The sequence below is a fragment of the Cariama cristata genome, unplaced genomic scaffold, assembly GCF_000690535.1.
Source record: "Cariama cristata isolate BGI_N322 unplaced genomic scaffold, ASM69053v1 scaffold5657, whole genome shotgun sequence".
NCBI lineage: Eukaryota > Metazoa > Chordata > Aves > Cariamiformes > Cariamidae > Cariama > Cariama cristata.
This window is the reverse complement of record NW_009625951.1, coordinates 17266-31133: the sequence shown is the minus strand read 5'-3', so window position 1 is coordinate 31133 and position 13868 is coordinate 17266. Positions and strand designations below refer to the sequence as shown.

Here is a 13868-nt window from a genome sequence, read left to right as displayed (position 1 = left end):
AGATGTCTGGCTCGCTAGCGAGGTGTGTTGCGCCTGGTAATAATGCAATGCGGAGCCCTGCAGCTTCTGAGCAGCATGATGATGAGGGGCAGGCTGCCTCACTGCACCATCTCCCTCCTTGATAGACCTGTTGTCAGCTCACGTTGGAGCCTCTCTCCCCTGCCGATTTCATGATAACGCCTTGCTGTCGGTGGCTTTATTGAACAAGGGATTTTTGGTTTAACAGTTTTGGCTTTCCGTTTTGGTCGTTGCGGTGGACAGTCCTGCATTTTGTTGATCAAGCACCACTTATTTTTCCTAGCAATACGTTTGTTTAGGATTTTAATCAACTGTCGAAATAGAACACATTTTGTGGAATTGGAGAATTGTTTCAAATTCAATCTAAAGGATGTGACTTTAGTTTTTTTTAATTAAAACAAGTGGATACTGAAACACGTACAAAAAGGAGCAATTTTGTCGCAAAAGCAACACCAATGACCACTTAGTACTATTTATGCATTAAGAGGAGACGCAGTATAGTGGAATTGCCTTTTCATTCATTACACGCTTTTAAGGAATCCGATCACTGTCAACTCGCCATGTCTAATGTGAAACGATGGGTACTTAAAATTAAGATTTCATTGAAGTTCTCTCTCTGGGCAAGGAAATGAGGCGATCGGAAGCCTGAATTTGTTCTTTTGCTTGAATTGTGAGCCTGTACAGCAAACCATCTGTAAAGAAAAAAGCAGTGAATCTAGCAGCAAAAGTCTCTTACTGCTTTTAGTCATCATCTGTACAGCAGGAAAAATGGAGTATCTTCAAGCAAGGTCTCTATAAAAATGGGTGTGTCCCCGAGGCACAGTGACACTTTGAATGTGGTTATAGTTCACCCTGACAGACCAGACTGGCTAAACCTGTGAATCTGTGTTGTCCAGTACTGCAGATGCTAGATAAAGCAGAATGATTTGCTCCCAAAATAAGCTAACCTACAGTAAGTGTAACTTTCACCCTTACATGCTAGTCTGTCTGGTTCTTGTTCTTTAGTTAATCTTGCCAGAAGAGAACTATCCATTCACATCTGACACCTGTGAAGTATACCAAAATGCCAAGTTTTGGAGGGGAACGGTGTCATCTGTTCTGTGACTTCCAGATAGCTCTGGTCGGGCGGTGTTCGTCAGCTCTGTTGAGGATCTTCCAAACTGCCTACTGCGTAGCAGCCAGGGCTGTAGTGAAACGCTACCTCTAGAGGCTGCGTGTGCCGCTGAAGCCGCTGCGCACACAGCAGCTCCCCTTCTTTCCTAGGAGGCTTAGATTCTTTGTCAGGCCCTCAACATAATCTGGGGGCGGGGGGATGGGAGCTATTGCAGTGAAAATGAAAGTGCTGCAGCATGAATCAGAGTGCCGTGTCAAAGCTGTGATGGGTTCCCTGACTTCATCAAAGGAGGTTTTCAGGTGGATCTTGGCCATGGTAAGGGGCACGTCAAAACTTCAGCATAGGCGTGTTAGTAATTTAACTGTTTGCTTCTGAAGTTGGGTCGCACTCCCTGAAGGTGTGCGTACTGCCACACGTATGGTGCGCGAGTATCTAGCTTACATTCAGGACAAAGAACTCCTCCCCTCTCGGAATTTTTTTTGGCAGGCGGGGATCCGGGCTGGTAGCCCTCGCCTGGGCGGCACGGCAGGGAGCGATGGGGCAGTCTGGCTGGGTCCTGGCTCCGCCTTGTGCTGCTGTGGCGCAGCGGTCCCTGCAGAGCCTGGCGCTGCAGAGTACAGATGGTGTTTGCTTAGCCTTGCCCCACCTCCTCGCTTATCTTTCGACTGCCCTATACCTGTGGTGTCTAATAAACTTTGTGCTGTTCTCAAACGCTGCATCTCTTACGGGTACTGACAGTGCTTATCCAAATTCATGGTTAGTGGCTATAGGATGTTTGAAGTTGCTGGAAGAGTTAGAGAGGAAGAGTTTGGGAACACTAAACAGCTTCAATGCTGCTTAATGTCATGTCTTTATATAAAACTGTTTATATAAAACAATATGTGACTCAACTTGGTAACCCATAAGTATTGACCTAAATAAACTAGGTTCTTGCTACTTAAATCTGATCTACAGCTTTCTGTGGATATAAATATCCTACAGAAATGTAGCACATCATTCTCTTCACTCGAGCAATAAAAATGTAAATAGTATGCAAAGGTATGAGTCTGTCTGTGTTAATAATACACTCCAGACAAGTGAAGATCTGTTAGGCTTCCATCTCAAAGCCTAGTGTTGATTTGATGTTCTCAGCAGTGTTGCTGCCACCCTAGACTACCTCATGGGATTTTTTTAAAACAAAAAGTTGAACCTGCATGGGAATACTTCCTATGGCTGCTGAAATAGGAACAAATGGAGTCTGTAGCTGCAAATACCTGTTGGCTGCTCTTTTGGAAGTTGCTCAGTAGTGTGGTCTTAATTCTTAGAGTAGGTGAGCCACAGGCAGTCTGAAAAATCATTGATTGTGGCCTTTATCTTGGGCTGTTGCTGTATTGCATGTGTGGGTTTTGTAAGCAGGTTAGCTCTTGTACAGTTACTTGAGCAGGTGACTTCACTTCTGTTACAGGAAGAATAACCAGAAGCTGGTAACTTCTATGTTTGTATGCAATATAGAAAGGTAAATCAAATGGAAATTAGTAAAGTAAAAATGGACAGGTGGTGTGTATACCTTTTTCTAAGTATTTAATTGGCAGATGACTAATATGTAGAGATGCCTCTGTGGGCACAGCTGATGGCTGAACATGCTTCTTACTGTCAGTATTGGAGTAATTATAAAAAGATTGTTGCTGAAATGGTCACAATAGGAACCAAACTAAAAAAGTAGTGTTGAACTTGGGCAGTAAGTGTATCTCGTCTGTATTTTAAAAGGGTTTTTTTGACTCTTCAGTGGAGTACTATGGGATGCAGAACTCAAGGAGCTTCCTTGAAGGAAATCTGTGGCCTTATTACTGCAATTCAACTGAAGCTATCCAGAATTTGTTTGAAGAATCAGCTGACTTGAAAACATAGGGAAAGTATTTCTACAGTCCACAAATACCTTTCTACTCTTTCAAGAGTGAAGTCCTTTTTGGATTTGGCCTTGAAGACTGAGGGTTTTTTTTAATTGCTGTCAAATCCAGTTGATTCAAAACTGTTCAATGATAGAGCAAAATGAGGTTTAAACTGGGCCTTACCCAACTGGTACAGAAGCTATATGTCTTACACCATTGAACCTTTCTCTAGTGGCCCTGTAAACTGTGTTATGCTACTTGAGTCTGGAGACAACAGGCTGAAAAAGAAAATCTAGACAGCCATATGACAAATGCAGTGACATTACCAGTTTGGGCTGAAGCTGCTCATACTCATTATATGGACTCTTTTTTTTTTTTTATGGCCAGATCTTGGACATGAAGCTTCGTTAATCAAAGGATGATTTAATTCTAGAGAAGAGTATATTTTTCTAATTATAGCCTTGTAACCTAGCAGAAAAGACTAGTCTGCCTTAAATTTGGGATTTGGGAGTTACTGCTGCATTACTTAGACCTAAAGTGTTTAATGTTAAAGCTGAGGCTAGCTTACCAAAGTATTACTACCAGTGGTTTGCTGTGTTAATGAGTTTTTAAAACCAGTCTAGGGGGACCTGTGTGCCTTGACTTGGCTAGTGTTGCTTGAGTAATTGATTGATACACATGGTAATCCATTATTTGGGTGTCCCAGATATTGTAGGGTCAGGAAATGAGGACAGGCTGCCAGTTCTTACTTAGTAAGCAATCCTGATGACTTTTGAGCTTTGTTAGTTAGAACTCTTTCAGAATGCTACAGCTAAGTCCTGAAGAGCAGCTGCTGTATTTAAAGGCCTCTATAAGTCTGTCTTATTTTACCTTGAACTTTCGCTACAAATATAATGATATTCTGTTTTATTGCAGGCTGATCAACTGACAGAAGAGCAGATTGCAGGTGAGGCTTTTACGTGCTGTGTTGCTACTCCTACTTGACCTGGTACATCTCTTAATCCAGTGACAGTCTCTGTTACACAAGATATTTAGCTTTCTTAAATACTAAAGAAGTATTGTGGAATGTTTTAATTTGTCACCGAAGTTTTAAAGGCTTATGTACTGTAAAAGCACTGTGGATACAATGAATCTGAAGTTTTGTCCCCTAGAATAGACAGACAATCCTCACAGCTTTACTAGCTAGTAGACTTGGGACTCTGTGTTTTTGTTTTTCTCTTGAGACTACAGGATTGTCCCAAGTGCAAACTGAAAGGCAGTGGGGGAGCAGGGGGAATCTCTGGTGAAGACTTGGAATCTGTAGTACTCTTCTAACAGGAGGCAAAAATAATTTACTTTGCAGTCTCCTGTCAGCAGAGATATTTCAGAGTGGCTGTTTTTGATGACAGCAGAGACTGGCTTCATGATGACAGACCTTGATATTCCATATTTGGAATTGCATTATGTACTTGGACACAAGTGTTCTGTGCACTGTTCTGATGGTCTGGTGCATGCTGCAAAATGCTTAAATATGCATCTCTTAAATTTTAGTATTGCCCCCCTACAACTAACAGACAGACCACTTTTTGGTAGTGGCTAAAACTTCTGATTATCATGTCTCCTACTCATGTAGGCTTCACAGACTAGTATCTGTCACTGCTCTCTGAAGACTGATTTCAACTTCAGTAATTGATGTGACTTAAGGCTGCTAATGCAGAATTCAACCTTGCCATGGACACTGAAAAACTTTGTTTTTTGATCTGACAAGGGTATCGTGTTAATACTAGAAAGTCTCAGTGTGCGTAACTGTCATGTGAAATGATTTTAGAGGGTGTTAGGGCTCTGCTAATCCAATAGTACCAGGTCAAGCATACAAAAAAGTGTCTAATGGTCTTGCTATTTAACTACAGTGTAGCTCTTGAAGACACTGTATTAAACAGAAGTGTCATAATGAGCTAGTTTGTTTTTACCATAATTGCCAAATTTGAAGTGTAAGAACATTCTTCTGTAGCTTTTAGACTTCAGAAGCTTGCTTTAACTCATAGGAGACTAATTATGGTTTTGTGGAAAGTCCTTAGTCTATTTACTTGTTGCCATGGCACTGTCTTATGAGTAAGCACAAGCCAAATCTAGTTCAACTTGAGATTTTTTTATTTTTTTTCTGGCAGTGGCCTACGTATCCTGAGGGTTTTGTGATCAGTTTAGTTGGAGCAGACTTTTATCAATTTTCACTGTCTTTTCAATAGTGGTTCGTTGTTCTAGTTCTTAACTGTAGAAGCTTTATTAGTTGATGTAGCTGATTATGGAATACTAACAGGAAGCTTATTAACAGTACTTTGGGATTAGTGCAAATGTTAGCTATTCAGTAATGATAATATAGTTCTTGGAACCAAAAGTGAGAATTAAAACCTTGTCATACTGGAATAGAGGGTTTTCATCTGTGTGGAAAGAATAAAAGTATAACTTAGTATCCAGTGTAAAATGGCCTGCCACTTCCAGTTCAGCTATGGTATTTCATGGAGCAAATGAGTCTGCAAGTAAACCATTAAACCGCCGATGTGAAGACATAAGCCCACTGCTCGTCTGCTAGGGATAGTTCCCTAACGCTGCTTAGGAAGGGTTGCAGCTGACTAAGTAGTCTGCTTAGTTTTGCTGTTGAAGGCCAGTGTCTTGATGGGAAAACTGTTAACAGGTTTGGTTTGCGTGTTTTACAGAGACTGTGTGGTTTTAAAGGCTTGAGCCCCCTGCCATTCCATTTCAGCTTACCTGAAGATACTTAGCTTTTGATTTGAGGGCAGTCTTAAGAAAATGGTACTACAAGGTAGGGAATGTTGGTATTACAAGGTAGAGACAACATTCCCTTTCTTAAATAGAAGGCCAAAGTAGTTAAAGCCCCATTTCTCCTGCGCTTAAAACAAATCTTCTACCTCTGTGGTGAAGGACCAGAATGCAGTTGTTAAAGATTCCAGATGTTATTTCCTATGGAACTCATTGATCATATAGGACTGAAGCCTCTTGCCATTATAGGTAGGGTTGAAAGACTTGCCACATTTTGTTCATATGAAAGACTAATTTTGAAAGCTGAGTAGGTACAGAATGTGAATGTGAGTTGCAGCTTCATTCAGTAAAAATTGAAGTTGCAGAGTCAAATAATATCCCTTTGGTTAAAAGTTTTACTAGAAAAGGTATATAGATCAGGACTATTTGATGCGGTGGCGGTGGGGGGAAGTCTAAAGATGCTTTTGTCCCAAAGCAACTGGTCTGGTGAGCTATACTTGCTTGCACTAGACCTCAGAGAGGTCTAAATGGGTTCTCTGAACAAGTCTATGTATGGTGTTCATTATGCCTTGTTCCTTTAGTGTGCTGTGGTTCTCTGTTGGGGATCTGACCACAAGAGTTATTTAGAATTTATTTCATAGTAGAAATAGTCATGTTTAAGTGTTGAACTCCTGAAAGCTGTGAAGAGAACAATTGACATTCTGCTATAAAAGTTCCAGACATAGCTGGCTAAACTGTGTGAGAGTGGGAATGGTTGTTCTGGTTCGCTGAACATACTAGGTCACTGAAGACTTGCCAGTTCATCTAGAAAGGTGGTGTGGTGCAGAGATGCCTCAGAACCTATTGTTAGATAGAACATTTTGAGCTAGGGTGTTAGAATTCACATCCTGTTGGACTAGCCTTTCTTTTGTGGGGCCTGGAAGTAATCTTTTCTCTTATTCAGTGTGTTTTTTCAGAAGGAGGAAAGGCTGAAGCCTTGTAGGCTGGCCTGAAGATGAGTGGTTCTGCTGGCACTGTCCTCAGGTTTCTGACAGGTTAGCCTTACCTAGGATACAAGAGAATTTTCATTCACAGTTTTATGTGGAGGAGTGTTGAATAGAGGGAGGGCTTGCTTTACGTATTACATGGAGTCATAAGGTGTTTCTTAAGTGTGGGAGGTGTGTTTTATAATCTTGTGTTGTAGGAAGCCAGAATTGAGTTGCTCACTAAACTTCAGTATTTCATAACTGCCTTCACTGGCCCATGCTGTAAATCCTCCAAAGCTATGCTATGTTGTCCTTGTTCTAATCTAAACTGTATCTGCATAGATTGTTATTCTTTTGTTCTAATTACTGGAGGTGGTTCCTAGAAGTGGTTAAAGAGGTATTTTAATGGTATTCCTCACTTGATTTAGCATGTCAAATGGGAATATGAGGATCCTTGACTGACTTGACTTTATGGTGGTGATTTATAGCTGGTTGTTTCTTAGCCTACAGTAGCTTTGAGTACAAGAAGGTTAGAGAGTTGTCCTTTCAGCGGTTCATTTCAAGTGTTCAGAATATACCACTGAATGACCCATGTTATAGCAAGTGAGTCTTTGCATTTTGTGTGTTAAAAAAATTTCTAACTAGGATCATTGCAGTACTGTGAAGTCTGGTTCATGTTTGGGTTAGTGACAGTTGACCTTCAAGCTAAGGATGAAGTAGTTAACAGCTAAACATTTTGAATAACAGTTCAGTACCTGACTCCTGATGAAGACTCAGTGTTACCCTTCTGAAGTCCTTCCATGATAGACCATGAACTTCTCTACTAGGCTTGACCCAAAAGCCTGTTCTTCCCTTGTGTAAAACTTTACTTCTAATAAACTTACTTGTTGCCTCCAAGCTAACTGAAACTAGCCCCAAAGACTGATTGGAGGTTACTGTGGGTACAAGTTCTAGCTGCCCCTTTGGGTAGACCTGTTTTTGCTTTGTGATTATACAGCAGTGGCTTCAAACTGTTACATCTGGTCCTGCGGTAGCCTTGCTCTGATTCTTGTGTGCTAAACAGTGGGAGTTGGCTTTTGGAACACTTCAGACTTTTAGATGTAGAAGAGTGTGTTTTTTCCTGGATGGGACTCAACTGTGGCTCTGGTGTTATAGCTGCATTTGTGAACTATAAAAAGCCTATTTTTGTAGCTGCATTTTTAACACTTGCCAGCTTGTACTCACCTCGAGTGTTTCAGAGTATGAAATGGATGAAGTAAGACTTCATGCAGTTCACTGTGACTAATTCTGGTCTGGGAAACCCACCATCTGGAAAGCTGGGTGCTTGGAAATGTTGAAAAAAATTAACTGTTGGAGGTATTTCTGATGCAGGAGTACCCTTGAGCTACCGAGTTCTCTAAAGGCATGTTCTCTGGTGCCTTGAAAGCTGTAAAAGGATCTGAACTGTACAAGGGAATAGATCAGTTTTTCGTGTTTAACTGTAATTTGTGTATGAGTTATTGCAGTCCAGTGAGCTAGTTCAAGGTCTGTGGCCAAAGACAAACAGATGGCATGGATTGAAACCAACTTGATTTTTGGACTGGACAATTAAACATGTTATGCTTGTATTAATATTGCTGGCTACAATACAGCCATTGTGGGGGGTTAAGAGGTAGCATTGAAACACAGTTAAGCAGTCTTACAACTGTTTTTGACTAGTTCTATGAAGGTGGCTTCAGGATACAGTAGAACTGAAGCAATTTTCTACACAGCTTTTCAGAAATTAAGACTCCAGTGGTTTTCCTGCTTGAACAACCAACTGGAGTTGTGTGTGTGTATATATAGAGTGAAGAACTGTGGAAGTCCAGTGGGGGAGAGAGCTGGGAGAAGTTCCTTTTTAGCTAGGTATGGCCAAATGTTAAGACCTGTGGTGCTAGGTACTGCAGCTTCATGTAGCATATACTGTTCAGACTTGCATGTCCAGCAAAAGTGAGTTATAATGAGAAACTGGTTTTAGTTTGGTCTGATTCTACCTTTTTTCCATTGACCCTCTCCTCCATTAGTAATAGAAGAGCTATTAAACTGTAGCATTTGTATTGTAAGTACCACTTTTCAGCTTTCTCAAAGTAATTTTGTATTAGTTTCTCATGAGAGAAACAGTTCCTACCAAGGATATGGATTGTTCTAGTTGCAGGTAGCTATTCCTTTCAGCTCTGTATTAGGGATCCTTGTTCAAGATAAATAGCAGCAAACATCTGAGTACTTTTGAAATGGAGGATCTCCCATCTTATTTAAGTCAAAATGTGGTTGATTGGTAGACTGGCAGGTTGTTTTCCAGATGCTGGTGCTTCCATATTGGCATTACAGTTACAGCAGACTGAGCAGTATACTGAAATTTTCTTAAGAGAATGAAATCAAGTGTTGCAATTTACAACAATAAGCAGCAAAGGATTCTTATGATTAAGTAAACTTAACATTTCAAAGCCAAAAGGATTAATTCCTGTTTTGTTGCTGTACAGAATTCAAAGAAGCTTTTTCACTATTTGACAAGGATGGTGATGGTACTATAACTACAAAGGAGTTGGGGACAGTGATGAGATCGCTTGGTCAAAACCCCACAGAAGCAGAGCTACAGGATATGATCAATGAAGTAGATGCTGATGGTAAGATTTTACTAATAAGTAATTTATTAAAAGTGCATAAAACATGGGTTTTTTTAACAAAGTAACTATCTTGCAGGCAATGGCACAATTGACTTTCCAGAGTTTCTGACAATGATGGCAAGAAAAATGAAAGATACAGATAGTGAAGAAGAAATTAGAGAAGCGTTCCGTGTGTTTGACAAGGTACTAAAATGTTTACCTTAATATTTCTGTTAAGAAAACTCGATCTGGCTTCTAATGAGCTTATTTACTGATTTGAGGGGTGTCTGCAGACCTGTCATCTAGAACCTCTAGGTTACCTACTCACCCTAAAGTTCAGTCTACTGTGGTACTGTAACTGAAAGTCAAATGAGTCATCATGATAGTAGTGGGTGATACTATTAAGCTGTCACTTGCTATGATACTAAAATACTTATACGAGGCTGGCAGGGAAATTGTTTAAATGTTTAAAATGGTAATCTTTTAAATCTTTCACTTAGAGTTAAATTGCTAAATGAGTCTAAAATTACTCAGCTTAAGTAAGATGCACTTTTAAACAGAAAATATATGATGTTAAGTACTTTGCGGTGTGGGGAAGAAAAAGTTGGTCCAGAGTTAGTATATATGCTACTAGTACTTTGGTATCCCGTCTCCCAGCTAGGGTGGAATACGTGAAAGTGGTCTCTGAAGGCCTTGTGGCTTCATGCTGGGCTCCCATGGAATAGGTGGATGAGATCAGTAGCTTCTGTTCTAAGAAGTAGACACTTGAACCAGTCACATGATTGAATAGGCATCTCCCTCCTAAAATGGTTGCAAAAGGTGCCGATCGCTTTGTCAGTGATTAAAAAAGTCTTGGGATAGGACAGCCAAAGTAGACTGTATTGGATAAGTTGTTTTTAAAATGTCTTTTAAGACTAAGATCCTGGACAGTTGTGAAGATGTGCTTACAGCTCTCACTTGTCTTGTGCAAATGCTAGTGGTTAAAGCTATGCAAACTTCTTAATGTTCAGCTTGCTCTGCAATATTCTTAAGTTATAGCTAAGTTGCTAGACTTTAGATAAATTCCAGTCTTGTGGTTTTTTTCCCCTCCTAGGATGGTAATGGTTACATTAGTGCTGCAGAACTCCGTCATGTGATGACAAATCTTGGGGAGAAGCTAACAGATGAAGAAGTTGATGAAATGATTAGGGAAGCAGACATTGATGGTGATGGTCAAGTAAACTATGAAGGTAAGGAGTTGTTAACCATTTTTTTTTGTGTAGTGCTTCTCATGCTTGTGACTTGTGTAGATGCTGATAGCCACACCAAGTTTAAATAGGACAATGTTCAGATGAGATCTTGTCAACAGTTAGTGTTCCTTTGAGCTAATCTTTTAGTATGTACATCATGTACCTTTAAATAGGTTTAAGTTTGACTGTGTTATTGCTACTTTTGTGCCAAAGGCAAAAAATGACTATTCGACTGTGCAGTGTAAGAAATAACTTTCTAAATCTAATGACCATTAGAATAAGGAAGCTAGCTGCGATGTTCACATGCTGTTTGTACTGTTCCATGCACTAATGAATGTTGATCTGACTGTAGCAAGTCACTCATTATCAATTAATGCTTGTAAAATTACTAATTAAAGGGGGAAAGCCCTCTAAAATACGCAGAAATTTCAAGACCTTTAGAAGACCTCTTAAATAACTTACACAAATCAGCTGCAGCAGTAGCTTATTTTTATTTCCTTCCTTCTTTCTGGCATTGAAATTTAACTCCTACTTGCATGATTTCATTTCTGTTAGACAATTGCTTGCAGCTCAGAAGCACTAAGCTTGTTTTCACTTTAACTTTCTGAATGTCTTGTAGAAAAGAGCTAGGGTATTTTCAGATAATACCCTTACTGTTTCTGAAGTGTAGGTGTGGGTTCCCTTTAAGGCCTTTTTGGTTATGGCTTCAGGATGAGCACTCATCTGTGAGCAAAAAGGCATTTTTATGAGCAAGCCTGCTGCTCCATAACTGTACTTGGGGAACAGACTGAGAGGCTGGCACTAGAAGAGGGTAGGCATCCCTCTTGTTTCCAGTTGCTCTTTTGAAACTTGAGCAACCACTTAGTTCTTGGTAGGTTCTCAGTTTCTTCTTGTTATTGTACCTGTTCAAACTATGGTTCAGCAAGATAAGTGAAGAATCCTGTTTTGTGGGGTCTAACTTCCAGTGTGCTCTGAATAAGCAACGGTTTGGTTGCTTGAAGCTGGTCAGGCAAAAGAGTAAGACTTGAGCTATTCTGCTTTGGAAAAAAAAAAATTCAAACCAATGCAATGTCTTGCTTGTACACCTACTTAACTGATGATCACTTCAGCCCAATTTCTACTCATCTCTTTGTCATTCTTGGATACCTTATGCCTACCTGTAAGTTGGTGGGCATGAGAACCCTGTGTAATGTTTTATGTTGGAAGTAAGGCTGTTCCGCAGTTCACTGAGGGACCAGCTTGTTTTGATAAAAGTAGAGGCCTTTTGCCATTGAAAAATAGGAGGGTTTTTAGGTGTGATTAGTGGAAAAAGGGGACTGTCTTGAAGATGCTTTTTTTGAATGTAACTGAAAACATAGTTTTGAAACAGTGCTCAGTACTGCTAAGGCAGGTCACTTCTCAGATCTTGCAATTCAGATTTTTCTCTAACTCTTATGCAACTCTTTCCTTTTACAGAGTTTGTACAAATGATGACAGCGAAGTGAAGACGTTGTACAGAATGTGTTAAATTTCTTGTACAAAATTGTTTATTTGCCTTTTCTCTGTTTGTAACTTATCTGTAAAAGGTTTTTCCCTTACTGTCAAAAGATTATGCATGTATAGTAATTAGAAGGCCATTCCTCCATGTTTTTCTCCTTTATCTTACTGTCATTGTTCTGATTTTTGGAAAATTGATCTAAGTAACAAATGTTGCATGTGGCTTACTCTGGATATTTAAGCCCTTCTGCACATCTAAAGTTAGATGGAGTTGGTTAATTGAGGGAACATCTGGGTTGTCTGTTTAAAAAAAAAAAGTAGCTTTCTTTAGGAGACTTAGGTATGACTAGTGTAGCAAGTTACATAAAGTAAGCTAGGGTTTACAATGCATTAGCAATTCCTTAGTTAAAGCGACATGCTGACTCTAGTTCTCCAGTACATAAAGGAGTTTACTCCATTTCCTGTGATGAAGGATAAGGACTCTTGCAGCTAATTCCAGGATAAAACCATGTGAATAGTATATATACATGTGGCTAATGCACTGTAAAAATCATTCTCCTAGCTTACTTCACAGTAACTTGTCTGTGGCCATACCTGTAACATGTTGTTGAAATGTGGAGTCTTAACGTTGTGGACGATTGACAGTCAACAATATGAAACTTAAGTTGCACTAATGCAAAACGGGTGATTTATCCAGGTACTCGTACACAAGTTTTTTTGTACTGCTGGTCCTGTACCAGAGAACATTTTTCTCCTCTTGTTACTATGCTTTTTAAACTTTGTTTAGCCACTTATTTTCAAAAAAAAATCTGCTTATGGCACGATTTGCCTCAAATCCATTCCAAGTTGTATATTTGTTTTCCAATAAAAAATTACAATTTACCCATACTGTTTCAATGTATCCTTGAATTATTTACAGGAATTGTTCAATACAGTTGCTGCTCTATGTGTTTCAGTATGTAGCAGTTTGGTTTGCTTATGCAATGGATTGGCTGTCTTAAAATAGCTTGGAAGGTGAAAACTTAGTCCTTAAACTCTGGCCCTTAATAGTATTGTTGACTTGAAGAAGCTTTCTTACTAGTAGTTTAAAATGTATTTTACAGTCTTGTGTGGAGCTTGGTGCTTCAATAAACTTACCGTAGTGACTGGCTATGCCCACTATCTGTAGACATTGTGAACTGGATGTTGACCTAGTTCAATAGTTGACCTAAAATTAAAATTCCTTGTTCAGACAACTAAACCTGTTTGCTTTCTTTTAATTATTTTGGAGTTTATTCCCTGTCAGCTGCTACATCGGGGTAACTTAGTCTCACACCTGGACTTTTCTGAAACTGCTGTGTTTGAGTTGCCATTCCGGATGCAGTCAGCTCAAAGTACAGAAGGAAACATTCTCTTACTGATGTGCTAATGAGCATGAATGTGCTTCTAACACTAGTGTTTTTGTCAAGCTTTACTTTTTTTTTAAAAAAGCAGAAAACAAACCTGGTTTTGGCCCAGGACAAATCCAAGACCTGCAAAGCATGCCAGAGGCTGTTTGTGCCCCTTGCCTCTCTACTCTCCCGGCAAGAACTGACTGATCTTACATATGCTGTATGGTTATTTTGTTTGGGGATTCTGGTTGCCTTTAAAACAAAGCATTGGCCCCTGCATCTGGTTGCTCTCACTGGTCCCAGCAGAGTAGTTACCTAATGCTTTAAAACTGTTTTAATTGTCTTTGAGGTATTTATCATTACAGTGAAAATGTAAAATTAGGACAGCTGATGAACCTGCTTTCAGAAACACTTGGTCAAATGTTTACGGTCACTGATCTTTAAAGCCCT

General features: G+C 39.7%; 1 protein-coding gene across 1 annotated transcript; it reads left to right on the top strand.

Annotated features, from left to right (window-relative positions):
* Positions 1-1330: 1330 nt before the first annotated feature.
* Positions 1331-13288, top strand: LOC104156881 (calmodulin-like). Its single transcript, XM_009703805.1, has 6 exons — positions 1331-1447; positions 3916-3946; positions 9221-9364; positions 9441-9547; positions 10437-10572; positions 12028-13288. The coding sequence occupies exons 1-6, from the start codon at positions 1331-1333 to the stop codon at positions 12054-12056; spliced, it is 564 nt and encodes a 187-aa protein (XP_009702107.1). The 3' UTR covers positions 12057-13288.
* Positions 13289-13868: the final 580 nt, after the last annotated feature.

Coding starts and splice junctions, on each gene's coding strand:
- LOC104156881 (XM_009703805.1), top strand. CDS start 1,331: ATGGGAGCTATTGCAGTGAAAATGAAAGTGCTGCAGCATGAATCAGAG. Junction 1,448..3,915: donor TCAGGTGGATCTTGGCCATG/GTAAGGGGCACG, acceptor GTTTTATTGCAG/GCTGATCAACTGACAGAAGA. Junction 9,548..10,436: donor CGTTCCGTGTGTTTGACAAG/GTACTAAAATGT, acceptor TTCCCCTCCTAG/GATGGTAATGGTTACATTAG.